This window comes from Oryctolagus cuniculus, chromosome 7 (assembly GCF_964237555.1).
Source record: "Oryctolagus cuniculus chromosome 7, mOryCun1.1, whole genome shotgun sequence".
NCBI lineage: Eukaryota > Metazoa > Chordata > Mammalia > Lagomorpha > Leporidae > Oryctolagus > Oryctolagus cuniculus.
Window position 1 is genome coordinate 128,036,874 of NC_091438.1, and position 27,839 is coordinate 128,064,712.

General features: G+C 53.6%; 2 protein-coding genes and 1 long non-coding RNA gene across 11 annotated transcripts in view; 2 read left to right on the forward strand and 1 right to left on the reverse strand.

The window, feature by feature from the left end:
* Positions 1-6,292, forward strand: part of EIF2B3 (eukaryotic translation initiation factor 2B subunit gamma) — a 149,176-nt gene extending 142,884 nt beyond the window's left edge. For all 4 annotated transcript variants that reach the window (XM_002715143.5, XM_070078589.1, XM_008265354.3 and 1 more), the window contains one exon: positions 6,132-6,292. In XM_002715143.5, the coding sequence (XP_002715189.2) occupies positions 6,132-6,184 (53 nt within the window). In that variant the 3' untranslated portion in view covers positions 6,185-6,292. The remainder of the gene's footprint in view (positions 1-6,131) is intronic.
* Positions 1,247-13,146, reverse strand: LOC103350199 (uncharacterized). Its single transcript, XR_518282.4, has 3 exons — positions 13,009-13,146; positions 8,823-8,942; positions 1,247-1,395 (listed from the first exon to the last, which is right to left on the reverse strand). It is a non-coding gene; the product is annotated as an uncharacterized lncRNA (long non-coding RNA).
* On the forward strand, positions 13,112-27,651 carry PTCH2 (patched 2). 6 transcript variants are annotated; one of them, XM_051857844.2, is made up of 23 exons: positions 13,115-13,436; positions 13,927-14,119; positions 19,199-19,388; positions 19,478-19,547; positions 19,690-19,781; positions 20,385-20,580; positions 21,327-21,448; positions 21,575-21,722; positions 21,802-21,933; positions 22,022-22,177; positions 22,260-22,352; positions 22,711-22,836; positions 22,935-23,053; positions 23,151-23,499; positions 23,619-23,755; positions 23,844-23,938; positions 24,025-24,167; positions 24,255-24,435; positions 24,558-24,838; positions 24,940-25,077; positions 26,037-26,179; positions 26,267-26,366; positions 26,726-27,651. In XM_051857844.2, the coding sequence occupies exons 1-23, from the start codon at positions 13,380-13,382 to the stop codon at positions 26,990-26,992; spliced, it is 3,528 nt and encodes a 1,175-aa protein (XP_051713804.2). In that variant the 5' UTR covers positions 13,115-13,379; the 3' UTR covers positions 26,993-27,651. The 6 variants fall into 6 exon arrangements, with proteins under 6 accessions (XP_051713806.1, XP_051713805.2, XP_051713804.2 ...); XM_002715678.5 differs by having other exon boundaries at positions 23,619-23,931; XM_051857843.2 differs by having other exon boundaries at positions 19,202-19,388; positions 23,619-23,931.
* Positions 27,652-27,839: the final 188 nt, after the last annotated feature.

Consider the following 27,839-nt stretch of genomic DNA (forward strand, 5'->3'; position numbering starts at 1 on the left):
TTCTCACATGGAAGAATTTCAGGAAAATTTCAGTAAATTAGATCCTAATTTCTAATATTAAGAAGTTCATCCTAAGAAGTAATACTGTCCAAATTCTAAGCATTTTTGTATTAGGGTTTGTTTGTTTATTTATTTATTTGAAAGGCAGATTGACAGAGAGAGGAACAGAGATCTTCCATCTATTGGTTCACTCCCCAAATGGCCTCAATGGCCAGGGCTGGTCTAGACCAAAGCCAGGAGCCCAGAGCTCTATCTGGGTCTCCCAAGTGGGTGGCAGAGGCCCAGCTTGGGCCATCCTCCACTGCTCCCCCAGGCACATTAGCAGGAAGCTGGATCAGAAGTGAAACAGCAGACACTTGAATCAGCACTCTGATATGGGATGCCAGCATTGTAAGCAGTAGCTTAACCCACTGCGCCACAGTGTCAGCCCCTAGTTTCCAGGCATATTCATTCATACCACAGACTCACTAAATCCATAGCAGTCCATTTTCCCAAAACTGTGTCTCTTATAATCTCTTGGCCTCTGGGGCCAACATTGTGTGCAGTAGGTTAAGTTGCCACCTGTGATGCTGGCATCCCATATGAGTGCCAGTTCAAGTCCCTACTTCTTCACTTCCCATCCAGCTCTCTGCTAATGTGCCTAGGAAAGCAATGGAAGATGGGCCAAGTGTTTGGGCCCCTGCACCCACATGGGGGAGACCTGGATAAAGCTCTTGGCTCCTGGCTTCACCCTGACCTAGCCCTAGCCATTGCAGCCATTGCAGCATTAGGGGAGTGAGCCAGCAGATGGAAGACCTCCTCGCCCGCCCCCCCCCCCCCGCTCTCTCTGTAACTCTGAATTTCGAATAAATAAATAAATCTTTTTAAAAAAGCTATTTTATAACATCTCTGGCTTTTCTCACTCCACCCAAACACTCAGTTGGCAAAAGTCTTGACAACAAAGTTAGACCTTTTGCTCAAACAGTGGAGAGGCCACAGCCCAGAGTCAAAACCTGAACTCTGCTGGATCTCTTCCCTATGACCATAGGGATTGCCTAGGCCTTTGGCCATGATAGTCGACCTGATATAGGTCAAGAGTTTGACACATACTTGATGCAGATTTCTTCTAATTTACTGACTTTCCATGAAATTGTATCTACCTTCAACATGCCAGATATAGTCTCTCTCCTCTAAATCCCAGTGAGCAAGGCCTCTCTTACCCCAAAGCCAAGAACAGATAAGAAGGAAAGGGGGAGGACAAGCCAGAAAAGGCTCAAGTGTTTATTTGGAACCTGGCGGAGCAGAAGAAAAGGTTGTCTGCTCTAGGCAGGCACCTCGTTCACTCCCTGGTCTGCAACATGAAGGTCCAAGAATGTTAGTTGGAACTGGAATCGTCTTCAGAGCAGCCCAGTTTCCCTGGAAAATAGAAAGAAACTAAATGAAAAAAAGAGCAAATGTCAGAGTCTAGATGCAAGGTGATGAGGCTAATTCATAACTATGGAGGGAACAGGGCAAAGATGCTCTTTGGAGGCACCCTGGGAAACTAGACAGAGAAACATTTCTTTTATTCTTTTTTGGTCAGTCTTATTTCAGGATTGGAGCCTGGTTGACAATCACACTTCAGGGGCAACCACCATCCTAGGAAATTTAGCAGCCTGGGCACTTTCTGAGCCTCCTTCCCATTCCACTCACTAAGGAAGCAAATGGCTATAAAGTATATATACTCCCAAGGCAGGACTACACAGGCCAGACCTCACCTGGTAGCTTCTTTCTTTTTTTAAGATGTATTTATTTATTTGAAAGGCAGAGTTACCACGAGAGAGGGAGAAAGAGAGAGAGAGATCTTCCATCCACTGTTTCACTCCCCAAATGGCCACAGGAGCTAGAGCTGAGCCAGGCCAAATCCAGGAGCCAGGAACTCCATCCCAGTCTCCCACATAGGTGGCAGGGGACCAAGTACTTGGGCTATCTTCCATTGCCTTCCCAAGTGCATTATCAGAGAACTGAATCAGAAGTAGGGCAGCCAGGACTCGAACTGGCGCTCATATGGGACACTGGCATTGCAGGAGGCAGCTTAACCTGCTGCACCACTACACCAGCCCCTCTGTAGCTTCAGTTTAATACTTATTAAAGCTCTGTGGTGGACTCCTTACATCAATTATTTTATTGAGTCCCCACAACTTTTTTTTTTTACATTTATTTAGTTATTGGATTGAAAGACTGAGTGACAGAAGGGAAAGACATCTTCCATCTGCTGGTTCACTCCCCAAATGGCCACAATGGTTGGGGCTGGGCCAGGCCAAAGGCAGGAGCCAGGAATTCCTTTTGGGTCTCCCATTTGTGTGTAGCAGGGACCCAAGTACTAGAGTCATCATCTGCTGCCTTCCCAGGCACATTAGCAGGAAGCTGGATTAGAGCAGAGCAGCTGAGACTCCAACTCATGCTTCAATATGGGATACCAGTATTGCAAATGGCAACATAACCTGCTGTGCCATAATGCTAGCCCCAACAGCTTTTTTTTTTTTTTTTTTTTTTTTTTTTTGAAGGCAGAGAGACAGAGATTTGCCATCTGCTTGCCCCCTAGGGTATACATTTAGCAAGAAGGAAGCTGGAATTGGGAGCAGAGCTGAGACTTGAACCTAGGCATTTTGAATGGGATACAGGAACCTTAACCATTACACCAAATGCCCACCCCTGAGATACACTCACACATACACACACACACACCTTTGTTAGGAATCTAAAGCCAAATGTATGAAATAATTTTCTCAAGTCAGAAAAATACTACTCAAAGTCAAATTAGAATCTAATTCATTTGACTCAGAATCTTTTTCTTGCCTACCTCTTTTATTTCCTCCCACATGAGATTGCCTCTAACACTGTGCCAAAGCAGCAAACTTTGTGAAGGGACTAGACTTAAGTTTCTCTTCTTGTTGGAGGAAGAGAAATAGTCCTACAGGTACTCTGGACCCCTAAGCTCCTTTGCTGTAATGTACCACATGTCAATTATATTCTCTTTTACGAGGAGACTAGAGGCCTTCTCTTCTAGATATGTTCTTTGTTCTATACCTGTGTTCTCATATATACCCCAAAACCATACATTCTTAAAATAAACTTTTTTTTTTGGACAGGCAGAGTTAGACAGTGAGAGTGAGAGAGACAGAGAGAAAGGTCTTCCTTCTGTTGGTTCACCCCCCAAATGGCTGCCATGGCCGGTGTGCTGCGCCGATCCGAAGCCAGGAGCCAGGTGCTTCCTCCTGGTCTCCCATGCGAGTGCAGGGCCCAAGCACTTGGGCCATCCTCCACTTCTTAGGCCACAGCAGAGAGCTGACTGGAAGAGGAGCAACCGGGACAAAATCAGGCGCCCAACCGGAACTAAAACCTGGAGTGCTGGCACCGCAGGCAGAGGATTAGCCTAGTGAGCCGCGGCACTGGCCAACAATAAACATTTGATTACTGCCTACCATTCTAGGTACTGGTGGGCTAGGGGTGTTAAAAATGAATAAGGAGGGGCCGGCGCTGTGGTGTAACGGATAAAGCCTGCTGTGCTAGCATCCCATATGGACACTGGTTCAAGTCCCGGCTGCTCCACTTCCGATCCACCTCTCTGCTATGGCCTGGGAAAGCAGCAGAAGATGGCTTCTGGTTCCTGGCTTCAGATAGGTGCAGTTGGAAGTCTTACATCCAATGGGGAGTGAACCAGCAGATGGAAAACCTCTCTCTCTCTGCTTCTTCTTCTCTCTCTGTGTAACTCTGACTTTCAAATAAATAAATAAATCTCAAAAAAAAAAAAAAAAAAAAAAGAATAAAGAAGGACCAGCACTGTGGCGTGGTGGGTAAAGCTGTCACCTGCAATCCTGTATCGGCACTGGCTCAAGTCCCAGCCACTCTACTTCCAACCCAGCTCCCTGCTAGTGCACCTGGGAAATAAGTGGAAGATGGCCCAAGTCCTTGGGCCCCTGTATCCACGTGGGAAACTCAGAAGAAGCTCCTGGCTTCAGATCAGCCCAGTTCCAGTCATTGCAGCCATTCGGGGAGTGAACCAGTGAATATAAGATTCCCTCTCTCTCTCTCTCTCTCTGCCTCTCTATAATACTATGTTTCAAATAAATAATAAATAAATCTTTAAAACAAGAAAAGAATAAGACTTGGGGCTGGCATTCTAGCATAGTGGGTGAAGCCACCGCGTGCAATGCTGACATCCCATTTGGGTGCCAGTTCATGTCCTGGCTGTTCCACTTCTGATCCAGCTCCCTGCTAATGGAAAAGTAGTGAAAGATGAACCAAGTACTCGGACCCCTGCCACCCACATGGGAGAACTAAACAAAGCTCCTGGCTTCTGGCTTTGGCCTGGCCCAGATTCAGCCATTGTAACCATCTGGGACCAGTGGATGGAAGATCGATACCTCTCTTTCTCTCTCTATCTCTCTCTCTCTCTCTCTCTGTGTAACTCTTTCAAATAAATAAATCCTTCAAAATAAACAAGTGAAAGAGTAAGACTTGCTGCTTGCTGTCCACTTGCTTATATTTATTTTAAAGGCATAGTTACAGAGAGAAAGAGAAATCATCCATCCACTGATTTACTCCTCAAATGGCCACAATGGCCAGAGCTGGGTCTGTCCAAAGCCAGGAGCCAGGAGCCTTTTCTGGGTCCCCCATGTGGATGCAAAGGCCCAAGCACTTGGGCCATTTTCCACTGCTTTCCCAGGCTCATTAGCAGGGAGCTGTATTGGAAGTGGAGCTTCCAGAACTCCAACCAGCATCCATATGGGATGCCAGTGCCACAGACGGTGGCTTTACCCACTATGCCGAAATGCCAGCCCTAGCACAAGTCTATTCTTAAAGGAAGGAATTAAGGCTAAATCTGTGGGGTTTTTTTTAAGATTTATTTTATTTATTTGTAAGAATTACAGAGAGAGAGAGAGAAAGAGAAAGGAAGATTATCTTCCATCTGCTGATTCACTCCCCATATGGCCACAATGGCCAGGTCTGGGCCAGGCTGGAGCCAGGAGCTTCATCTGGGTCTCCCATGTGGGTTCAGGGGCCCAAGCACATGGGCCATTCTCTGCCACTTTCCCAGGCACACTACCAAGGAGCTGGATTGAAAGTGAAGCAGACAGTACTCAAACCAGGGCTCATATGGAATGCTGGCATTGCAGGTGGTAGTTTTACCCACTATGCCGCAGTGCCAGCCCCAAGGCTAAATCTTGAAAAAATTGTCTCTTTACCAAATATACAAAGAGGGAAAATTCTTTTAAGCAAAGGATAGCCATGTGAGCAAACACCTAAAGGCAAAATAGTCTAGTCTGTTGTGCAAATCATTTGGAAAATCTAGAGAATAGGGTACAAGGGAGATGCAAGAAAAACAGAGCTGGAAAGGTATATGGACAGGTGACAGATCTGAAGTCTCAGTGTTTCCAAAGCCTCAGCCAGACACCCACTTTCTACTGACACAGTACAAACAGACCCAGCATCTCTCACTATCAAACTTGGTCCCATCATTAAGCATCTGCATTTTGCTGCACTAAAGCCTTTTTGGGGTAAAGTAGGACCTCAGAAAAAGCCAAATTATTCTATTTTGTTATTTATTATTGTTAATCTCACAATTAAGCATTATTATAAATATATCCATAGAGGAAAAAAACATAGTTGACGTAAAGTTTGGTGCTATCCATGGTTTCAGGCATCCTCGGAATGTCTTGAAGGACTTACTGTATTTCCCCTGCTGTTGGAACATCTCATCTTCCTTTTAGCCCCATTTCTTCTCACTCTCTTCCCCGCATTTCCTGTCCTCTGAGCACACCACAGTATTTCATGTCCCTATTTCTTAAATCGCCGTGTCTTTGCTCATGCTGTTTAACAGCCTAGAATGCCTTCTCTTTGATCACTGCCTGGAAAACTTTGCTCACCCTTTTAGACCCAGTTCCAATTCTCCTCCTGTGTAAAACCTCCCCAAAGCCGAGTACAGAGATTCAGTCCAGTCCTCCTGTGTAGGAAGAAGCTTTGGCACATTATATTCCTGAGAACTTCTCAAAAGCAGAGTTACAGTTGAAGAGGATAACTGTTTGTGAATACAGAATTAGAAGGAGCTAGATTTGAAATGACATCTTTCATTGCCAGTTTTCAGAAAACCTTTTCCTTTTCTTTTGTAGCTAAACGAATGAACGAGGTGATCGTGGGGAATGACCAACTCATGGAGATCTGAGTTCTGAGAAAGGAACACTCCTTTCCTTTCGGCCCCCAAAGCTACAGATGTTATCTGGCCCACCTATTTGATTCTGTATTTATTTCAATAAAGAAGATCTTCCAAAGACATGTTGACTACTGACAGAACAGTCCCAAGCTTCATATCATAAGGGCTGCAGATATACACAGTGTGTGTTTATGGGTCCTGTGGTACAGACCATCCAGAGCAAGCATGGGGAACAGAAAAGACGCAGGGCCTCGCTCTTGTATACCAAGGGTATCAGCTGGGATGCAGCTAGCAGTGGGAAAGCTCCTAGAAGGGCTGCCTTCTGACTGACTGATATTACCCAGTCCACCTAGTCCACAGCATCACTCAGCTACTTCCGTCCCTGACCCCAGTCAGGCCTTCAGGCCTTCTAGACTCCGGACCTAGCTGCCGGCAGTGCCACACCTGAACATCAGTTCAGGAGTTGTTATTCTTTGCTCCCACCTGCTACACAGATTCCTAGCCCCTCACTGCACCTCTCCATTCACTTATCTTGGCAGCCTCTAACCATTTTCTCCACTTCAACTCTTGTCCCTTGGAGGCTCTTAAAGCAAGCAGAAGGCAACCCCTGCCATGCAAACAAGCCTGGCCCCGCAGGTTTTGATGGAGACAAGGGCTTGGAGATCCATGGCCTGAAACCATGGTCTGAGTCAAGCCAGACCTGTCGCCCAGCCTGGCAAGGAAGAGCCAGGAACCTATACCACGGTTTGCCATTCTTTCTGATTCTTCTCAGCTGCGTTCCTTTATATCCTAATTATACAGACTCTCCTGCTTCAGATAATTGCGGAATCAGATTTCCATATCCATAGCTCTTCTGGAGTCCTGTCCTCCTTCCCTCTACCACCCCTGCTCTCAAACACACACATACACTCTGCTGTTGTGTGTACCCTCCCTGTACTGCGTTTACAACCTCCAGGTGTTTGGTGGAAGATTAAAGTGGCTCCTGGGGTGAGATTTCACCTCCTAGAATTTTCAAAGTAAAGGTTTCTCTTGATGTCCTCACTGTGGGTGGCAGTAATTATAAAGAATGATTTGAAATACTGGTTTCTACGTTGCTTCAAAAATCTCATGGCTCTCAAGTTCACTTAAGTAATCTTGCCTGATCTTAGTGTTGTTCTCATTGAACTTGTGAGAGACTAGATGAGCATTCCTACCCTGGGGGAGCTCCACCTCCACCAGCCTTCTTGGGAGCTCTGGAGCTCCACATTCCTCCCACTGGTAAGGATAAGGATAAAAAGTTTGCCCTGATCAGGGGCAGGGGAGGGAGAGAGCTGAAAAGGCCCAGCAGAAGGGATTGAAACCGATAGGGCTGAGGGGAGGGAAAGATAAAGAATTGAAGTTATGCCCATGAGGATCCCCTTTGGAGCTAAACTGAAATTTGTGGGATCCAAATAGTGCTGGAGACAGAGTCCTGGTCTGGATGGAAGGAGACTTGACCTCTGTAATGTTTTCTGGTTTTGATCAAATCACTGCCTCTCCTCTGACCCTGTTTCCCTGTCTGCAAAATGAGAGTTAGATGGGATGACTCTTTTTTTGTAAGGATTTATTTTTTATTTATTTGAAAGGCAGAGTTACAGAGAGAGACAGAGACAGACTTTCCACCCATTGGTTCACTCCTCAAATGACTAACCACCAGGGCTGGGCCAGGCCGAAGCCTGGAGCTAGGAGCTCTTCCTGGGTCTCCTGTGTGGGTGCAGAGGTCCTAAGCCCCCCTGCATTCCCAGGCACATTAGCAGGGAGCTAAATCAGAGGTGGAGCAGCCAGTACTCCAACCAGTGCCCATACGGGATGCTGGCATTGTAGGAGGCAGCTTAACCCATTACACCACAACGCCGGCCCTAAGATGGGGTGACTTTTAAAGACCCTTCCCAGTCTCAAGTTTTATCACCTTTCACAGTGCTTTCTGGCCCTGAGGGCCCCCTATGCTCCTTGACCACAGAAAGGGGATAAAGCTGGGTAGGTTTTGAGGAAGAAGTGAGGTAGATTGAACTCCCAGACCCCTCCTACAACCCATCCTCTCCTTCCCCTGAGGGTGAAGTAGAGGAAAAACCTGTCCTCTGCCTTCCTCTTGTACAAACCAATCCAGCAGCTCCTGCACCAAGGAATGAAGAAAGCTGGAGAAAACAGAAAAGGTAAGGGTTCCCCAGGGGATGGCCTTGCTCAGTTTGAGTTCCAGGTGGAAGCAGCCCCCAGCACAGGACACTGGTGCTCATGTCTCTAACAGAATTCCCTGGGTGCCCAAGATGCTTAGATTTTTCTTCTCTGCTCTATTTGTCTTTCAGAGGCAGGGACAGTTTTTATTTATTTAATCCACTGGCCGGCCACTCTCCAGGGAATAGAAGCCAAAAAGAGCCAGGCAGAAAGAAGAGTTGGTAGGGTCTGCCCAGCCTGTCCCAGTGATGGTTGATGTAGGGAGTGGGGGGAAGATAGGGGGCCTTCGATGCCAAATCAGGAAGAATTCTGGGGAGGTGCTGAGAAATAGGGTTCCAGGAGCTTGCCAGGTTAGATAAAATTTGATGCTATCACTCCAGGAACACACCCCCAGATCCCCCCCCAACACACACACACACACACACACACATCCTTTCACAATAGTAACACCTTTCCCTACCTGCTGGCAAGAGCTTTCTGAGCCCGTAAGGGAACTGACTGCCAAGATTTCTCTCCAGGCTTTTCCCAAGGCCAGATGCCGAACTTCTTCCTAGTGCTTCATTGCATTACTGTTCCCATCCTCAGTGGAGAGAGAAGGAAATTATGTTGAGATATCACCCCCAGAGCAATCTAGGGGCCTGCATTCTCAGTTTAGGGGCGGTCTGTATTTCCAGAGAATTGAAGGGAGTATGCTTTATTTATCCACAGCCATCCTTATACCTAAAGAGACACATAAACCAGGCCTTTGTTTATGTTTTCTAAATTGCTAAATGTGTCTGAGGAGAGGGGAGGGGCTGTGGGAAGGACCACCCAGACAGAAGGTCTAGAAAGCTGAGCTCTGATGGAGCTCTCTGCTGACTGGGAGGGAAAGAGGCTGGGCAGGAGAATACAATCTGTTTGGCCAGGATGACCTGTCCTTGGCCTGAACTGTCCACCACCACCCAAGAGGATTGCGTCAGGGACCATTCTGCCAGGGATAAATAGGGCCATGAGGCTTTGGTTCTCCTCCCTCCCTCCCCCACACTAAAGGTAAAAGCCCTTCTCCAATCTCTGGTTGCAGCCTCTGGCACCAAAGATTTAATAGGTGCTATTGGCCTTAAGCTTCCTCCGGGGAAGAAGCATGTACTCCCAGGCTTGACCCTTGAATGTAATAGGTGGGGGTATGGCTTCCCAGGGTCCTGCTTCCCTCCTCAACACTTCAGCATCGTTTACTCTCCCTGGCCCAGATAACAAAAGCCAGCAAAAAGCAAGTAAGACTCCTGAAGGAATGCCAGGGAGAGTAGACCTGCCCTGGCTCCTCCACAAACTCCCACATGCACCCTCCCCTGAAGCCAGACTGGTCCCTTCTCCCAACACTAATATGTTAAGAGTGTACTCCACCTTATTTTTCCTGGCGCTGTTCAGCCATGTATATTATTTTAGAGATACGTGACTTGTCCAAGTTCTTACAGCCAGTAGCTGAAAGATCAAACCTTGAAGCATGTCTTCCTTTTATAGTCTGTCATCCTCCCACCTCTTCCATCTGATTTGGGGAAACTCCCTGAGTACCCTCTGCCCACAGTGATTTCCCCTGTGGTCTCTGTGCTCCCCCTCAGGCTATGAGTTCCGAAAAAACAGGTACCCTGCAACCCTAGAGCTCAGCAAAGGGGTGGACCTATAAGGGACCCCAAGATGTGTTTATCTCATGAATCAGTAATTAGTTTTAATCCTTGTGATGATTAATTAGCTTACTTTTCTCCTTTGTTGTTCTTTAAAGGATATCTCTGGTTTGGGCCCAAAACACACCCAGGTCTAATGGAAGTGACAGTGAAGCAAGCTGTTCCACTATGAAGCAGGGTATTTGTGGAGAGAGGATCCTCTGTATCCCTTCCTATAACTGGGGCCTGTGGCTTGAGCCCTGGCTAAGTTCAGCTGGACTTGAAATGATTTTGCTGGGGAGAAGAAATGTCAGTTTGGAGCCTGGAGCAGCCAGAGGGCTCGAGGCCCTCAGTCGAAAGTCTGGAACTTCAGACCCATTTCTCCCAGCCTGGTCTTTGGACTACAAAACAAGAAGAGGTTTCCTCAGTAGACAAGCCCTGCCCTGGAAGCTGCCATAGGAATGGGGGACGTTGCTAAAATTCTTAGCCATGGTGGAAGCAGGGTCCCAAGACCCAGGTGATTACAGCTCTGTTTCTCCACAGAGCTTGCAGAGTCTGAGAAGAAGGAAAGCAATTCTGCATGTAATCCTGAGGACATCCAGGACTGATTTCTGGCCCTTGCCTGTCTTTAGCTGTAGCAACAGCAGCCTAGGAACTCAGGCTATTTCAGAGGCTCTTCCTAGTTCCAGAGACCTGCTGGACATGTACCTTCTTTATCCACAGCAAGACACACTCCTATGCCAGGGAGGAAGAAAGTACTGTATACAGAGGCTGCTTTTTATGTGCACTTACTACTTGGCCGGCAGCATCATACCCGTATTAGTTCCTCCACAGACATCTCGCCGGAGGAATAGATAAACAGAAGTGACAAACTATTAGGTATTCATCCTCTCAACCTAAAGGTTCCCTTGACCCAGGACCGAGGCTCAGGGGATGATGCAAATTCTCAGTTTTTCAAAAGCAGTTTGGCAGTGTGTAGCAAGAACCATAAAAATGTTCATCCTGTTTGACCCAAACAACCCCATTTCTGGGAATCTGTCTCAAGGACATTCTTCAAATGATTGATACAAAGACTATGTAGTAACATGACATGTTTATGATGTAATGATAAACAAAGAAGTGTGGAAGAATTGACCAAGAATTTCACCAGAAGTAATAGCAGTTGTGTTCAACAAATAAGGAATCCATTGGAGATTATTTCTATTTCCCAAATGTTACATACTGGAGTATTGATTTTACCCTACTCTGCCACTCCGGGTTTTTCAGTCAGGGGCCAGTGTTCTAGTGCAGCAGTTTAAGCTGCCACCTGTAACACCAGCATCCCATATCGGAGAGCCAGTTCAAGCCCTGGCTGCTCCACTTCTGATACAGCTCGCTGCTAATGCTCCTGGGAAGGCATCAGAAGATGGTCCCCTGCCACCATGTGGGAGACAGGGATGGAGTTCCTAGTTCCTGGCTTTAGCCTGGCCCAGCCCCGACTGTCATGGCCATTTGGGGAGTGACCCAACAGATGGAAGAACTCTTTCCCTCTGTTTCTCCTCATCTGTCACTCTGATGTTATTTCTTTTTCTTTTTAAAAGATTTATTTATTGGGCCAGCGCCGTGGCTCACTAGGCTAATCCTCCGCCTTCCGTCCCCGGCACACCGGGTTCTAGTCCCGGTCGGGGCGCTGGATTCTGTCCCGGTTGCCCCTCTTCCAGGCCAGCTCTCTGCTGTGGCCAGGGAGTGCAGTGGAGGATGGCCCAAGTCCTTGGGCCCTGCACCCATGGGAGACCAGGATAAGTACCTGGCTCCTGCCATCGGATCAGCGCGGTGCGCCAGCGGTGGCGGCCATTGGAGGGTGAACCAATGGCAAAGGAAGACCTTTCTCTCCGTCTCTCTCTCTCACTGTCCATTATTCTGCCTGTCAAAAAAAAAAAAAAAGATTTATTTATTGGGGCTGGTGCTGTGGCCCACAGTGCCAGCATCCCATATGGGTGCCGGTTTTAGTCCCAGCTGTTCCACTTCCGATCTAGCTCTCTGCTATGGCCTGGGAAAGCAGTGGAGGATGACCCAAGTCTTTGGGCCCCTGCACCCATGTGGGAGACCTGAAAGTTCCCGGCTCCTGACTTCGGATTTGCGCAGCTCCTGTTGTTGCGGCCAATTAGGAGGTGAACCAACAGATGGAAGACCTCGCTCTCTGTGTCTCTGCTTTCTCTGTGTACTCTGACTTTCTTTAAAAAAGATTTATTTATTTATTTATTTGAGAGCCAGAGTTACAGAGAGGGAGAGACAGAGAGGTCTTCCATTGCTGGTTCACTCCCCCAAATGGCTGCAATGGCCAGAGCTGGGCCATCAGAAGCCAGAAACTTCTTCTGAGTCTTCCACATGGGTGCAGGGGCCCAAGCACTTGGGCCATCTTCTGTTGCTTTCCCAGACGCTCTAGCAGGGAGTGGGATCGGAAGTGGAGCAGCTGGGACTCGAACTGGTGCCCATACAGGATGCCAGGACTACAGGCAGAGGCTTAACCTACTATGCCGCAGCGACGGCCTCATGTTATTTAATTTTTATAAAAATATTTATTTATTGAAAGGACAAGGGCAGGAACGCATGGAACACGGTGTATTTAGGACTGGAAGGAAGACTGGGAGATTGGGAGGGAGAAGGCTTTAGTTGGATCATGTGGGGCCTGTGCTCCAAGTGGCCCGCGTGCTCTGCAGCTCTCAGAAGATTTGCATTTTACAGAAGTAACTCTGGCCTCAGCCGAGACGGCGGACTAAAGGCAGCAGGAATGGATGCGGAGAAGAGTGGAAAGTTAAAGCTTTACGTTTTGGTTGGGTTGGGAAAAAGGACCAGCAGACAGCCTTTCTCAGCACGGCCTCGCCTGACATACTTGGCCAGCGCCACTCGTCTCCGGGATCCCCCCCTAACCGCCCCATCTCCTCCAGGAGGGCCCAGCGGGCAGGGAGGCGAGGCTAGGGGTGGCCCTGCCTGGGTGGTCTCCTGCCCCGCCCCCTGCGGCGCTGTTACCTAGCAGCGGATCCGGCCCCGCGGCTCCGGGTAATTTGCGGGCCCCTCAGCCAATGGGAGGGCGGTGCCCCGGCCCGCTCCCTTTTTCTGGGGCTCCCGCCGCCTCCCCGGCACTGCTGTCGCGACCTCGAGCTAAGCTCAGCGCCGCGGGCCGGCCGTTCTGCCCGCACGCGGAACCGAGCGGGAGGGCGCGGAAGCGCCGTGCGCTCCTCCGTGTCGCCACCGCTGCGCGCTCGCCCGTCCGCAGCACCCAGCGCCCTTTCCGCTCCATTCAGCCCCCACGCGGGGCCGGCGGTACGCGGCCAGGCCAGCGTATGGGAGCGCTCAGATAACGCGGGTTGGGGGCGCCCGCGCCCCCTATCCCCGCCAGCATGGCCCGACCGCCGCCCCCTGGCTACACGCCCCCAGCTCGGTCCGCAGCACCCCAGGTAAGTAGGAGGGAAGCTGGAAGAAGGAAGAGTGGGGCCCGGAGTGTTGCTGGGGCCTTTACAAGGTGCCTTAACTTGCCTTGTGCCTTGCATTTAGTGTCTGCTTGACGACAGGTGAGAGTTAGCACTGCCACACAAGTTGTGTGTGTGTGTGTGTGTGTGTGTGTGTGTGTGTCTCTACCTCTCCTTGAAATCTGGCCAGTGGGAGGGATTGTGTGTAGGGTTACCTCTGTGCCCACCTGCCAACAGAGCTGTGTGTGTGTGGCCTACTTTCAGAAAGGGGGTTCACGCCTTCCTCAGGTGTATGTTGGTGTGGGAAGCAGGAAGTTGAATCTTCCAAGTTCGGGCCTGTGTCTGTGTAGGTGCTGCCTGTCTTGCATACAGAAATCAAGACGCTAAGTGCTTGGCAGAGGGCATGTGTAGGGAGAGAAGGGGGGATTTCGTGCATTGTTACCCTAACACCTGGCTGATCCGTCTCTTTCTATCCCAGATCCTAGCTGGGAGCCTGAAGGCTCCTCTCTGGCTCCGGGCTTACTTCCAGGGCCTGCTCTTCTCTCTGGGCTGCGGGATCCAGAGACACTGTGGCAAAGTGCTCTTCCTGGGACTGTTGGCCTTTGGGGCCCTGGCACTGGGTCTCCGCGTGGCCATTATTGAGACAGACCTGGAACAGCTCTGGGTAGAAGGTGAGTTGTGGACACTCCATAGCTGCTTGGGTGGTGAGCTGGTTACTGAGCCCTGGTAGGCCTGACCTTGGGTCCGGAGGGGCAGGTGCCAGCCAGAGTGCCAGCCAAAGTACTGTCCGTGTGCATATGCCAATGGTGGAGTCCTGTTCAACAGGATTTGGAATATTTAGTTGGTTTACAAAGGCAGCTAAAACCAGACCCATCCTCTAGTAGCAAGGCAAATAAAAATACGTGCTGGGAGAGCTATAATATAAAGCAAAGTAGAATATGGGTATGTTGTGTGGGAGAAGAGAGACCACTGGAGCCCATGGGAATCAGAAGTGTGAGGTCGGGAAAGCTGGGGGACGTGAGTCAGTGGTCTGGCCAGGCCTCCAGGGTCAGGGCCCATGAACCGCAGGCCCCATAAACCAGTTAGCGGAAAAGCAACACCGAATATGCGTTGAGTCAACAGCCAGCGTTAGACAGGTTCCAACCTCACTGCCTAATGGAAGCTCTAGATAATTCCTTGTCCATTCCAGGGCGATTCCCTGCCCTCCTGAGGCCTGGTTTCAGATGACAGCCCTTTGTCAGTCAGACTCCGCCCAGTTCTTCCCTGGGAAATTTGCATTGTGGGCTCCCCTGGACCTCCCCGAGCCCTGGCCCATACCCAAAGGCAGGGCCCAGGTTGGAGTCTCACACCCTTGAGTTATTTCAAATGCTGGCAAGTCCTAGGATCCAGAGCAGATGTTTCTTGGAGCCTGCCTGCCTACTGGGCTCCCACACCCCATCTCCACCCTACCCCCAGCCCTCCACAGACTCACACGTTCACACTCTAGGCCAGCCCTGGGGTTCAGAGCAGATGTTTCTGCCTGCCTACCTCCAGCCTCAGAACACACATGTACATACTCGCACATAGACATATCCCCACCCACACCACTGCTGCCTGGGTGGTCCCAAATGACTCTTGGATTTCCTGCCACAACAGAGGCAGGCTCCCTCCCCTTCCTCCTTCTCCACTCCCCACCTCTTCCCGTCTTGAGTCTTGAACCTCTGTGTTTCCTCATCCTCTCCAGCACGCCAGGAGAGGCCAGACCCCACTCATTTTCTGCTGTTGTTTGGTGGAGGTGTTGTAAGAGGGTGGTCACCAATTCCTTTACTTTTGTCTTAGATTAGCTGAGAGTTAGGTGAAAGCAGTGACCTTGACCTGGTCTTCTCTACATCTGTAGCCAGGCCTTGTTTGTAGTAAGGCTTTTCCGCACAGTGCCTGCAGCAGTGAGGAACTGATAGGGGGAGGGCTGAATGCTGTTCTCTGTTCCTTTGGCATTTTGCTAATACAGGAAGCAGGGGAAGAAGCTATCAGAGTTCTGGGCCAGAGTTCAGATCCTCCCCCATCTGCCTTGTAAGAATTGGAATGTGACCATCTTTCCTGCTCAACCAAAAGCTGAAGGCTCAGGGGTAGATTGTTCTGTAAAATAGAAACCACAACCTGTAGTCCAGCTGGTACTTCCAAGAACACTGACAGAGACAGTAGGGAACCGGAGCTGTCCCTGAAGATAAGGAACAGCCAGCCCTTCTGTTTAGGTCAGAAGTGGCCGTGTATCCATTGGTAGAGACTCTGACACCCAGAGCTAAACCCTTGGGAGTCAGCCTCCGCTCCTCTTGTCACCTAATGGGTTCCCAGACTCTTCCTTCTTAGCACCTTTCCTGACAGATACCCCTCCCCCTGCTGCGGCTGGGGAGACACAGTCCTGATGGTACCCTTCAGCATGCTTCCAGCCACGGGAAAGAAGGGCAGGGAGGAGGGGAGAAGAAAGCGAGACATTCGTTTATTAGCCTCTGTGACAAGGAGCTTGGCGGTAGAGAAATCCCAGCGGGTTAGTTCAGCAGCAGCTCAAGGACATCGACAAGGACTCAGGTTCATTCTTTCTCTGCGTGTCCGTCGTTTGTCCTCAGGCTTATCCCAAAGGGGCTGCTGTAGTGGCAGAAAAAAGCAGCCATCCCTGTCCAACAACCACTTTAGAAAGCAAGGAAAAATCTACCTGAAGCTCTCTAGCCCCCTTCCCGTTTGTGCTCTTTGTCAGGATTGTATGGCATCCTCTGCATAACGCCTTCACTTGTCAAGGGCTATGGAATTACAAGGATTGGCTTAGACTAATCAAGTTTCACCCTCTGATGCCGGGGCGCTATAGCCAGCTGTCCTTAACCACAAGGCCTTTGAGAAAATGGCCAACGGTACCAAGACCTGTTAGAAGGAAGGGAAGGAGGTGACAGACCTGTCAATGGCACCACAACGCCCCCCTGTGGTGTGGCACAAATCTGGCCACATCAGTCCCCTGCTTGGAGCCCTACCACCAATTCCCACCAGATTCTGTAAGTCTCCAGGATCAACCATAAGCTCCATAGCATATTTTCTTTTTTAAAAAAAGTTTATTTTTTGTATTTATTTGAGAGGTAGATTTACATAGTGAGAGGGAGAGACAGAGAAAAAGTTCTTTCATCCGCTGGTTCACTCCCCAAACGACAGTGGAGCATCTGAGACCAGAACCAGTGCCCATATAGGATGCTGGCACTGCGGGTGGCGGGATAACCTAGTGTGCCACAGCGCCCGCCCCATAGCATATCTTCTAGGCCCTGCAAATTGGACTCTTACTTCTCCAGCATTGTCTCTGGCTCCTCTCTGGCTCACTGTTAGCACTGAGACACCAAACCTTTGTCAGTTCCCTGCACAGAACACACCTTTTCCTGGCCTCTTCCCCTCATTATTCACAGCTTGGCTCCAGAATACATTGTTAGGTGATAAAAATGTCAAGTCATCCCACTCCGCTTCTTATAACCTACCATGAATCCCTACAATAGCTTTCAGACCTTGACATGGGAAATTTCTGGACCAAAGGTTATGAGCATGCATATTGCAGTATTGCTTGACCCCAAATAGTGCACCAAATGACACTCCCATAGTGGATTAGCATGTATTCCTGTAGCCCAGGAGTGATAGCCCAGCTATCAATTTTTGATTTTTTGCAAATATGACAGTGGCTAATTTGTTGTTATTTTAATTTGCATTTATAGAATTACCTATAAGGTGGACTTCTTCCCTATTGGATAACCAACTATATTTTCCCTTTTAGAAAGGCTCAAAAGTCTTAACAAATGTGCTGATTTTTATATTCTCTCTCCCCTCTCCCTGGTCCTTCCCCATTCACCTATGTTCTTTTTTTTTTTTTTTTAAGATTTATTTATTTATTTGAAAGTCAGAATTACACAGAGAGAGAGAGACAGGTCTTCCATCCGCTGGTTCACTCCTCAATTGGCCACAACAGCACCAATTCGAGGCCAGGAGCCAAGAGTTTCTTCCAGGTCTCCCACATGGATGCAGGGGCCCAAGTGCTAGGGCCATTTTCCACTGCTTTCCCAGGCCACTGCAGAGAGCTGGATCGGAAGTGGAGCAGCTGAGACTTGAACCAGTGCCCACATGGGATACAGCACTGCAGGCGGCAGCTTTACCCACTACGCCACAGCGCCTGCCCTTTGATGTTGTCTGTTTCTTCCTCTTGCCCTCTCGTCAGGTCTCTCTGGTTCTGTCCTTCTGTGCCCCTTCCACTCTGCCATCCCCTTTACATGTGACAGCCTCTGGCCTCGGCTGGGGAAAGCAGCCCTGCAGTACAGCCTGGAAAAGCAGTGGGGAGTAGGACAGAGTCCGGGAAGGCGGAATTCGACAAGGAAGGGGACCAGCGTGGCTGTGCTTCCGAGGCGAGGGCCAGGAGTGGGACTTGGGTTGGCGATGGGAGCGAAGGGGCAGCCAGGGTTTGGGGCTGTCTTGAGTGGGGAGATTATGTGGATTTGAAAAAGGAATTGGAGAGCATGATGTCCCGGGCGGGGCTGGAGTCTCAGAGAAGCAGTGCATGTGCATTCAGGTCCCATGACCGAAAGGAAGAGGCCCCCAGGCAGGCAGGAGCAGAACTGGGTCTCACACCAGACCAAGTTCACAAAGCCTCCAGGGTGGATTTGGCTCTGGCCCTCACCCTCCACAAACCACAGCTGAGTCATATCCCCTTCTAACATCCCACCTCCCCCAGGCTCAGCTTAGAGCATGACCCCAGGGCAGGCACAATGCAGGACTTGAGAGACGCTAAGGTCAAGGAGACGGGCAGCCCCAGTCGATAGGGAAGCTGGTGAGAGGGGTCTAGACCCTTGGCCCACTCTTTTTCACCTCTGCCAGGGTCCAGGAGCTGGTTCTGGGTCCTTCTGGCCAGAGTGGAAGCATCATGAAAGAGTCTGATCCTCCCCTACCTGGGCCACTGCAGGGCCATATCACCCTGCCCTCCCACTCCTGCCCTGTTCCCAGAGCAGTGTGCAGAAAGGTGTGTGGATGAAACCACTGCCCGGGCCCCTCTGAGCTAAAATTGCACTCAAGCCTTAGACCTGTGCTTGTCAGCAACATGGCCGCTTCGCTGAGGGCCCTCCCTAGCCCCCACCAGAGCAGAGGGCCCGCGTGCAGGCTCCTAGCAGCTGCCCTAGCTGGCTAGAGTCCTAGCCCAGGCTCACCTCACGCTGATTCTCACTTTTAAGTGTTTATCCCAAACTTGGCGAACCTGGTTCATGATTAGACTCAAGACCACTCATACAGGGCAGGCATTCGGCCTAGTGCTTAAGCCATTCACATCTCGTACTGGAATGCCTGGGTTCAGTGCCTGGCTCTGGCTCCTGACTCCAGCTTCCTACGAATGCAGACCCTGGGAGGTAGCAGTGATGGCTCAGGTGACTGGATCCCTGCCACCCATGTGCCTCCCGGCTCCCAGCTTCAGCCTGGCCCAGTCCCCAGCTGGTGTGGGCATTTGGGGAGTAAACCCAAATGAGAGAGCAAATGGAGCGCTCTCTCTCTGCCTCTCAGATAAATAAGTAAATAAATAAGGAATCCATACAGCCACACAGTTGAAGCTTCTCTGTGTCCCTGGCGAAGCTGCAGATGCTGAGAGGGGCAAGAGGCTGGGGAATCAGCCTCCTCCTGTGTGGAGGCCTCGGGGGTTAGGATCGCACCGCCCCCAAAGCTCTGAGCCACCTGGGCCCTCTCCCCCCAGCTTTCTCTCTTTGCTCTGGCAGTAGGCAGCCGGGTGAGCCAGGAGCTGCATTACACCAAAGAGAAGCTGGGAGAGGAGGCCGCTTACACCTCCCAGATGCTGATACAGACCGCCCGCCAGGAAGGGGAGAGCATCCTCACGCCTGAGGCACTCAGCCTCCACCTCCAGGCAGCCCTCACTGCCAGCAAAGTGCAAGTGTCACTCTACGGAAAGTGAGTGTGGCCGAGCCCCCGCGTGGCTGGCGGCGAGGCGCGCTGTGGCCGTTCTCTTCTGCTGATCTCCTGTGCCCTGGCTGTTGCAGGTCGTGGGATCTGAACAAAATCTGCTACAAGTCAGGAGTTCCTCTCATCGAAAATGGCATGATTGAGCGGGTGAGTCTCGGAGGCTGCGCTGGGAGGGCTCAGAGGGACTCCAGGGGGTTGAAAGTCACGGGGGATCGCAGGGGCGTCCCACGAAGCTTGTGGGGAAGGGAGCCCAAGGACAGCACTGACGTGGCCCGGGGGTCTCCGGCAGATGATCGAGAAGCTGTTCCCCTGCGTGATCCTGACGCCCCTCGACTGCTTCTGGGAGGGAGCCAAACTCCAAGGCGGCTCTGCCTACCTGCCGTGAGTGCTGCCACAGCTGTCCTGGACCCCGCTCCCCCCCCCAGGGGCTCCCCCGCAGGAGGGAGGGGTACAGGAAGGAGGGTGATGGAAACCCCCAGTCCTGATTACCTCCCTGGCAGGTGTCAGAACCTGGGCTGCCCCAAGGCCCTCTCAGCTCCCCCTTCTCAATTCTGAAAGAGGGGAAGACCTGTCTTACTTAGACAAAACAGACACAAAGATGTGTAGGATCCGAGCGGGAAGGATCCCCAGAGAGAGATTTTATTGGGCGGGCGAGAGGGGATTAGTTAGGTATCAGGTAAGCTGTTACCCTGGCCAGAAAGAAAACCTACTGCAGGCAGGGACCCCCTGGTTGTGTATCAGAAGCAGGGTAGACAGCCCGGAACTCAGGGGCTTTCTGGGCCCTCCCCTGTGTTGGGTGTGTCTGACCTGTTGTCCACCTCGGCCCCTGCATCCAGCCATAGCTCACTGCTGCAGCCTGGTGGGCTGATGCCGCCTGGCAGCTCCGCGAGGGGCAGGGTGGGGCGTGCCTTGGGCCCCACAGCTGCAGTCTGGGTGGTGGGTATTGATCCTGGGCCCTCACCGACCCTGGGCTCTCCCCACCAGGGGCCGCCCTGACATCCAGTGGACCAACCTGGATCCTGAGCAGCTGCTGGAGGAACTGGGCCCCTTCGCCTCCCTTGAGGGCTTCCGGGAGCTGCTAGACAAGGCGCAGGTGGGCCAGGCCTACGTGGGGCGGCCCTGTCTGCACCCGGACGACCTCCACTGCCCACCCAGTGCGCCCAACCATCACAGCAGGCAGGTGGGTCCCATCCAGGTCTGCCATGGAAAATGTTTTCCTCCCTCACCCTCGTCGTAAAGTCCTCTGCTCTGTGAGGGCTGGTTGTGCTCTGTCCTGCCCCCCGTTTCCTGGACATTGCTAGTCCCCTGGAGGTTCCGTTCACATTCAGGTCTCCTAAGAAACCCTCCCAGTGTGTGTCAATCCCTTTTTCCTTTGCTGAGCCCAGACAAAGCTGAACTTTATCCAAATGGACTTGGTCAGGGAAACTAAGGACAAAATAGCTGAGCAAGACTGTCATACCTGGTTTCCCACGTTTCTGTGCGGCCCTGGGAATGTCCTTGGCCCAAAACCCACCAGAGTTGTGCCAGCTGCTCCCGGCAGCCTGGTTCCAGGCCTGTGCGCCCTCTTGTGGCCTCTTGTCCCCAGGACACTGGCCGCTCACTCTTAAGCAAGAGACTGGAGAGCGCAACTCTACCCTTCAGGCCTCCTGAGCTCTGGGCCAGGCATGGTTCCGAGGGGGACAAGCCCAGGGCACTGAATATTCTTTTTATTTTTTTTAACTTTTATTTAATAAATATAAATTTCCAAAGTACAGCTTATGGATTATAGTGGCTTTTTCTCCCCTATAACTTCCCTCCCACCCGCAACCCTCCCATCTCCCGCTCCCGCTCCCATTCCATTCACATCAAGATTCATTTTCAATTAGTAAATGTAAATTCACAAAGCCAGGGCACTGAGTATTGAAGCCTTCCCCTGCCCCTCTGCAGGCTCCTAACGTGGCTCAGGAGCTGAGCGGGGGCTGCCACGGCTTCTCCCACAAATTCATGCACTGGCAGGAGGAATTGCTGCTGGGAGGCACGGCCAGAGACCCCCAAGGGCAGCTGCTGAGGTAGGGCCCCCCCAGGAGGTGGGCAGGGGACCCTGCGCCTGGGACTCCGGCGAAAGCCCCCTGCATGCCCCTTCCTGGGCGCTCCGGGCCAGCCCCAACCCGTCATTCTCCTGCTGCCCGGACCAGGGCAGAGGCCCTGCAGAGCACCTTCCTGCTGATGAGCCCCCGCCAGCTGTACGAGCACTTCCGGGGCGACTACCAGACACATGACATCGGCTGGAGCGAGGAGCAGGCCGGCACGGTGCTGCAGGCCTGGCAGCGGCGCTTTGTGCAGGTCGGCCAGGCCCAGCGAGGAGGGCTGCCCTGGGGCCGCCGCCGCCTCCCGTCCCCTCACGTGCACCCTCTTTCTCCAGCTGGCCCAGGAGGCCCTGCCCGAGAACGCCTCCCAGCAGATCCACGCCTTCTCCTCCACCACCCTGGACGACATGCTGCGAGCGTTCTCGGAAGTCAGCGCCGCGCGCGTGCTGGGAGGCTATCTGCTCATGGTGGGGCCCGCCCCTGGCTCCTTGCTCCCCACAACCCAGTGCCTTCCCGGGGAGCCCCTGGCTGAGACCGCGTCCTCTCTCCCCACAGCTGGCCTATGCCTGCGTGACAATGCTACGGTGGGACTGTGCCCAGTCCCAGGGTGCTGTGGGCCTTGCCGGGGTGCTGCTGGTGGCCCTGGCCGTGGCCTCAGGTCTCGGGCTGTGCGCCCTGCTCGGTATCTCCTTCAATGCTGCCACTACCCAGGTACACGAGGGCTATGGAGCAGACTTGGGGGGCGTGGCCGGCTGCACAGCGCCCCCAGCTGCCCACCCCTCTGCCCCTCCAGGTGCTGCCCTTCTTGGCGCTGGGCATCGGCGTGGATGACATATTCCTGCTGGCGCACGCCTTCACAGAGGCTCCACCCGGCACCCCTCTCCAGGTGAGGCCCTTCCAGCCTGACCTCCTCTGCAGCAGTTCAGCCGTGGTGGTTAAGAGCCTCTTGGTTCAAAAGATCTTGAGCTGTTAATTAAAGAAAAAAAAATCTCTGTGCCTGTTTCCCCATCCGTAAAGGCGGAAACAGCAGTGCCCGCATCCCGTGGGGATCAGTGCGATCCTTCACGCTGGGTGTTCGGATCAGCCCATGACACATACGAGCTACTCAGCATGTGCCAGCTGCTGTGTGCTTGCCCCACCTCGGCCATCCCTGGTCCCTCTGAGCCTCCCCTTCACCCTGCCTTGAAGACCCAGGGTCCCCCTCCCCTGTGTTCTGAGGGCGTGCCCCTGCTGTGTCCCGGCAGGAGCGCACAGGTGAGTGTCTGCAGCGCACAGGCACCAGTGTCGCCCTCACGTCCATCAACAACATGGTCGCCTTCTTCATGGCCGCCCTAGTTCCCATCCCCGCGCTGAGGGCCTTCTCCCTGCAGGTGAGGCCTCATGCGTGGGCGGGCTGGGGAGGGGGGTGGGCGTCCAGCAGGGGGCGTGCTTCACCCAGCCATTGTGCCCCTCCTGTCCGCCCCCCCAGGCAGCCATAGTGGTTGGCTGCAACTTTGCAGCCGTGATGCTTGTCTTCCCAGCCGTCCTCAGCCTGGACCTGCGCCGGCGCCACTGCCAGCGCCTTGACGTCCTCTGCTGCTTCTCTAGGTACTGCCCCGACCCCACCCCCCGACCCCACCCCAGCCTGTGCCCTCGCCAGCATTCAAGACATCCACCTGTCATGCATTCTCTCCGCCTCTTCCAGCCCCTGCTCTGCTCGAGTGATTCAGATTCTGCCCCAGGAGCTGGGGGACGGGACAGTACCGGTGGGCGTTGCCCACCTCACCACCACGGTTCAAGCCTTTACCCACTGTGAAGCCAGCAGCCAGCATGTAGTCACCATCCTACCTCCTCAAGCCCACCTGGTGCCCCCCTCTTCTGACCCACTGGGCTCTGAGCTCTTCAGCCCTGGAGGATCCACACGGGACCTTCTAGGCCAGGACGAGGGCACGAGGCAGAAGCCGGCACACAAGTCCCTGCCCTGCGTTCGCTGGAATCTTGCCCATTTCGCCCGCCATCAGTTTGCACCCTTACTGCTGCAGTCACGTGCTAAGGTGAGACTGGATGGGGCAGAGCAGGGGCTCCGCGTCTGGGCCCCAGGGAGGGAGAGGGCCCTGCCCCCAGCCGGGAGCTGGAGAGCCCGGGCCTCCCACTTAGTCGCCCTTCCCTGCAGGCCGCAGTGCTGGTGCTGTTTGGGGCTCTTCTGGGCCTGAGCCTCTACGGAGCCACCTTGGTGCAGGACGGGCTGGCCCTGACAGATGTGGTGCCTCGGGGCACCAAGGAGCATGCCTTCCTGAGCGCCCAGCTCAGGTACTTCTCCTTGTACGAGGTGGCCCTGGTGACCCAGGGCGGCTTTGACTACGCCCACTCCCAACGCGCCCTCTTTGATCTGCACCAGCGCTTCAGTTCCCTCAAGGCTGTGCTGCCCCCACCTGCCCCCCAGGCGCCTCGCACCTGGCTGCACTATTACCGCAACTGGCTGCTGGGTGAGAGGCAAGGAGACCAGTGGGGGAGGAGGGAGTACAGGGAGAAGTTCGCTGGGGCCCCAGGCTCACTGTGCCCTCTCCTGCCCTCCCCAGGAATCCAGGCTGCATTTGACCAGGACTGGGCTTCCGGGCGCATTACCCGCCACTCATACCGCAATGGCTCTGAGGACGGGGCGCTGGCCTACAAGCTGCTCATCCAGACTGGGGATGCCCAGGAGCCTCTGGATTTCAGCCAGGTTAGGAGAGGGGGCTGGATGGGCTACGAGCGCAGAGGGACCCTCAGCCTCGTGGGCCCAGGCCTTCATCCCCCTCTGCCTCTGCAGCTGACCACAAGGAGGCTGGTGGACAAGGAGGGGCTCATCCCACCCGAACTCTTCTACATGGGGCTAACCGTGTGGGTGAGCAGTGACCCCCTGGGGCTGGCAGCCTCCCAGGCCAACTTCTACCCCCCACCTCCCGAATGGCTGCATGATAAATACGACACCACCGGGGAGAACCTGCGCAGTGAGTTCTAGGGGGAGCTCGGCGAGAGCTTTGGCTCCAGCCACCCCGGCCCTGCCCGACCCCCCAGCCCTGCCCATGTTCCCTCTGCTTATCCCGCCCCATCCTTGCTCTCCCCTCCACAGTCCCTGCAGCCCAGCCGCTGGAGTTTGCCCAGTTCCCCTTCCTGCTGCGTGGCCTCCAGAAGACTGCAGACTTCGTGGAGGCCATCGAGGGAGCCCGGGCAGCGTGCGCAGAGGCAGGCCGGGCTGGGGTGCGCGCCTACCCCAGCGGCTCCCCCTTCCTCTTCTGGGAGCAATATCTGGGCCTGCGACGCTGCTTCCTGCTGGCTGTTTGCATCCTGCTGGTGTGCACCTTCCTTGTCTGTGCCCTGCTGCTGCTTAACCCCTGGACAGCTGGACTCATCGTGAGTACCGCAGGGGAGGGGTTGGAGGGACCCAGCGGCACCCCCGCCTCGCCCTACCCATCAGCCTGCTGGGAGCCCTGGGTGAGTCCTGCCCTCCGCAGGTGCTGGTCCTGGCAATGATGACCATGGAGCTCTTTGGTATCATGGGTTTCCTGGGCATCAAGCTGAGCGCCATCCCCGTGGTGATCCTCGTGGCTTCCGTAGGCATCGGTGTCGAGTTCACAGTCCACGTGGCTCTGGTGAGCGCAGGCACCAGGGAGGGACGGGTCAGGTGACTCGGTCTTCAGTAAGTGTCGCTCAGGCACCTCTGGGAGCTTGGTACTGTGTAAGACCCGGGGCTCTGATAGTGGCGCAGTCTTTGCCTCCAAGGAGCTTGTACTCTAAGGGGTAGAAACGGACGACAAACATGCAGACAGGTAAATAAGCAGCCATTGCCGCAGAGAGGAGGGAGCCGAGGGCTCTGTGGAGTGGCTTAGGACAGAAAGGAAGGCTTTTGAATGAGATTGCTGTAAAGGAGATCAGAAAAATGCGATGGTAGCTGGTGCCAGCATGGGCTCACAGGAGAGACTACAAAGACCAAGACGCCAGAACTGAGAGGGGCCCGGCCTCTCCCAGAGCTGTGTGTTCTCTGGCAGAGGAAGGGGGTGAGCAGACCAGCTGCCAACGGCCACACACACCTGGCTGGACCCCCTCCCAGCGCCCCCTCACCCTCAGAGAGCCCTCTTAGGACTCTAAGAGCAATAGATACACCCCTCAGCAAAAAGGGCTCACGTGCAGAAAAGCACAAAGAATCGGAAATCTTTCAAAATGGACCCCTAGCGCCCTGGCATCCGACGTGTGCAGGAAACGGCCCGTAGGAAGTGTTCTAGGCTCGAGGGCCGCAGTCCCTCCTGCAGCTCTGCCCTCGTGGGGTGAACTCAGCCACAGACAAAACGCTAGTGGGTGTCAGTAAGACTTTATTTACAGAAACAGGTGATGGGCTGCCATGCACCTGCCACATTCTGGACGTCTCTGGGGCTAAGCTCACGGGCCACATGGGTACAGCGTTACCTAATGGACTCCTGCATGCCTCCTACACCATTCCCATGAATCGTTTCACCTGGCCTTGCATAGGCCAGGCAGGGGTGAGCCCTGGGGACGTGGATGAGCTGGCGGTGATTGGCAGAGTAGGCGTTCCAGAACCACTCTGTTCCCCCAGGGCTTCCTGACAGCCCAGGGAAGCCGGAACCTGCGGGCTGCCCGTGCCCTGGAGCACACATTTGCCCCCGTGACCGATGGAGCTGTCTCCACACTGCTGGGTCTCCTCATGCTTGCTGGTTCCAACTTCGACTTCATCGTAAGGTAGGGGAGGGCTCGGAGCACCGAGACAGGGCCTGTCCCCACCGGCTTCAGGAACGGCCCCCACTGACTTCCACCCCCCCACACCAGGTACTTCTTCGTGGTGCTGACAGTGCTCACGCTCCTGGGCCTCCTGCACGGACTTGTGCTGCTGCCTGTACTGCTGTCCATCCTGGGCCCACCCCCAGAGGTGAACATACCCTCCCCTGCCCCCAGCCCCCAGCCCCAGGGACAGAGCCAGGACAAAATGCCCTCAGTGGCCTACGTCGGGGCTCAGCTCCCCTAACCACAGCAGGGCCGCCAGCCGCCTCCTTCCCCGACACCAAGCTCCCGCCCCTCCACCTCCTGGCTTCTTCATGGGATCCACCTGAGCCTTCTAGGACCCAGAGCAAAGTGCCGTGTCTGCACCTGCTGGCATCAGCTCTCAGGTCCTGCTGGAGACCAGCAGCGAGCCCAGCCTCCCACAGTCATGGCGATCAAAGGGAATGTGCGAGGGGGCTCTGTAGCACAGCAGCCCCTGAGCTCATTGGGGTGGGTGTCTCCCCTTAGGTGGTGCAGATGTACAAGGAGAGCCCGGAGGCCCTGAGCCCCACAGCTCCACGGGAAGGCGGGCTCAGGTGGGGGATATCCCCCACCCTGCCCCAGAGTTTCGCCAGAGTGACTACCTCCATGACCGTGGCCCTCCACCCACCTCCGCTGCCTGGTGCCTATATCCACGCCGCCTCTGACGAGCCCACTTGGTCCCCTGCTACCACCCCAGCTGCCAGCGGGCCTGGCAGCCCCAATTCTAGAGGACCCTGTCCGGCCACTGAGTGAAGGAGCAGCTGAAGTGAGGAGACCCTGCCTGGGCCACGGGAAGCCACCAGGAAGCGCTGTGTGGATGCAGGCTGACCCCCGGAGGGCCCCGCTGCTGCTGTCTGCATCGCTCCGACCCGACCATCACAGACCTCCCTGATAGCCCTTCACAGCACCCGCCCCTGAGCTGCGGGCAGCCTGTGTGCCAGTGTGCTGGGTCGGGGTGAAAGCCGGCGCTTCAGGCTGCAGGGCGGTCCTGTGCCCCCGCCCCTGCACACTGCTGCCCTCCCAGCAGAGCGAGCCGGAGGGAGGGAGGGGTCCTTTCCACCCTTGGCCAGTCCTGGCCTCCCACTGCTCGGCGACTCCCGGGTAGGCTCTATCCCTGCCCGCTTCCTTCCACTTAAGTTATTTATAAAGATGTTTATTTTTGTAATATCTATAGATGTTAGCTCTGCTGAAAGTTTTATTTTTAAAAGAGTGAAATATATTCTATGAGACCTCATCTCAGGTGACTGTGTTGAACAGAGTTAGAAGTTTGCAAGCGAAGATTAGATTTTGGAGGTGGCTTATGGTGACCAGGGCCCGAGGTCCTGGGGCTTTTGTAGTTCCGGGTGGGAAGGCCCACATTCTGAATATTTGTTGTGACTCCGAATCCTCAAGATACAAAATGGCACAGGTGACTCTGTTGTCAAACCCTGTGTGACTTTCACAGCCTTCGTTCTCCAGCCCTGCCCACCTCTGCAGACTCCCTGCCACCTTCCTGCTTCATCGGTCCAGGGGCAGGGGCACAAGGGCAAAGCCTCGACAGGTGGGAGAGGAAGTAAAAGCAGATGGGGAAGGTAGAGTTGATGGGGACGGCCCAGTCTGG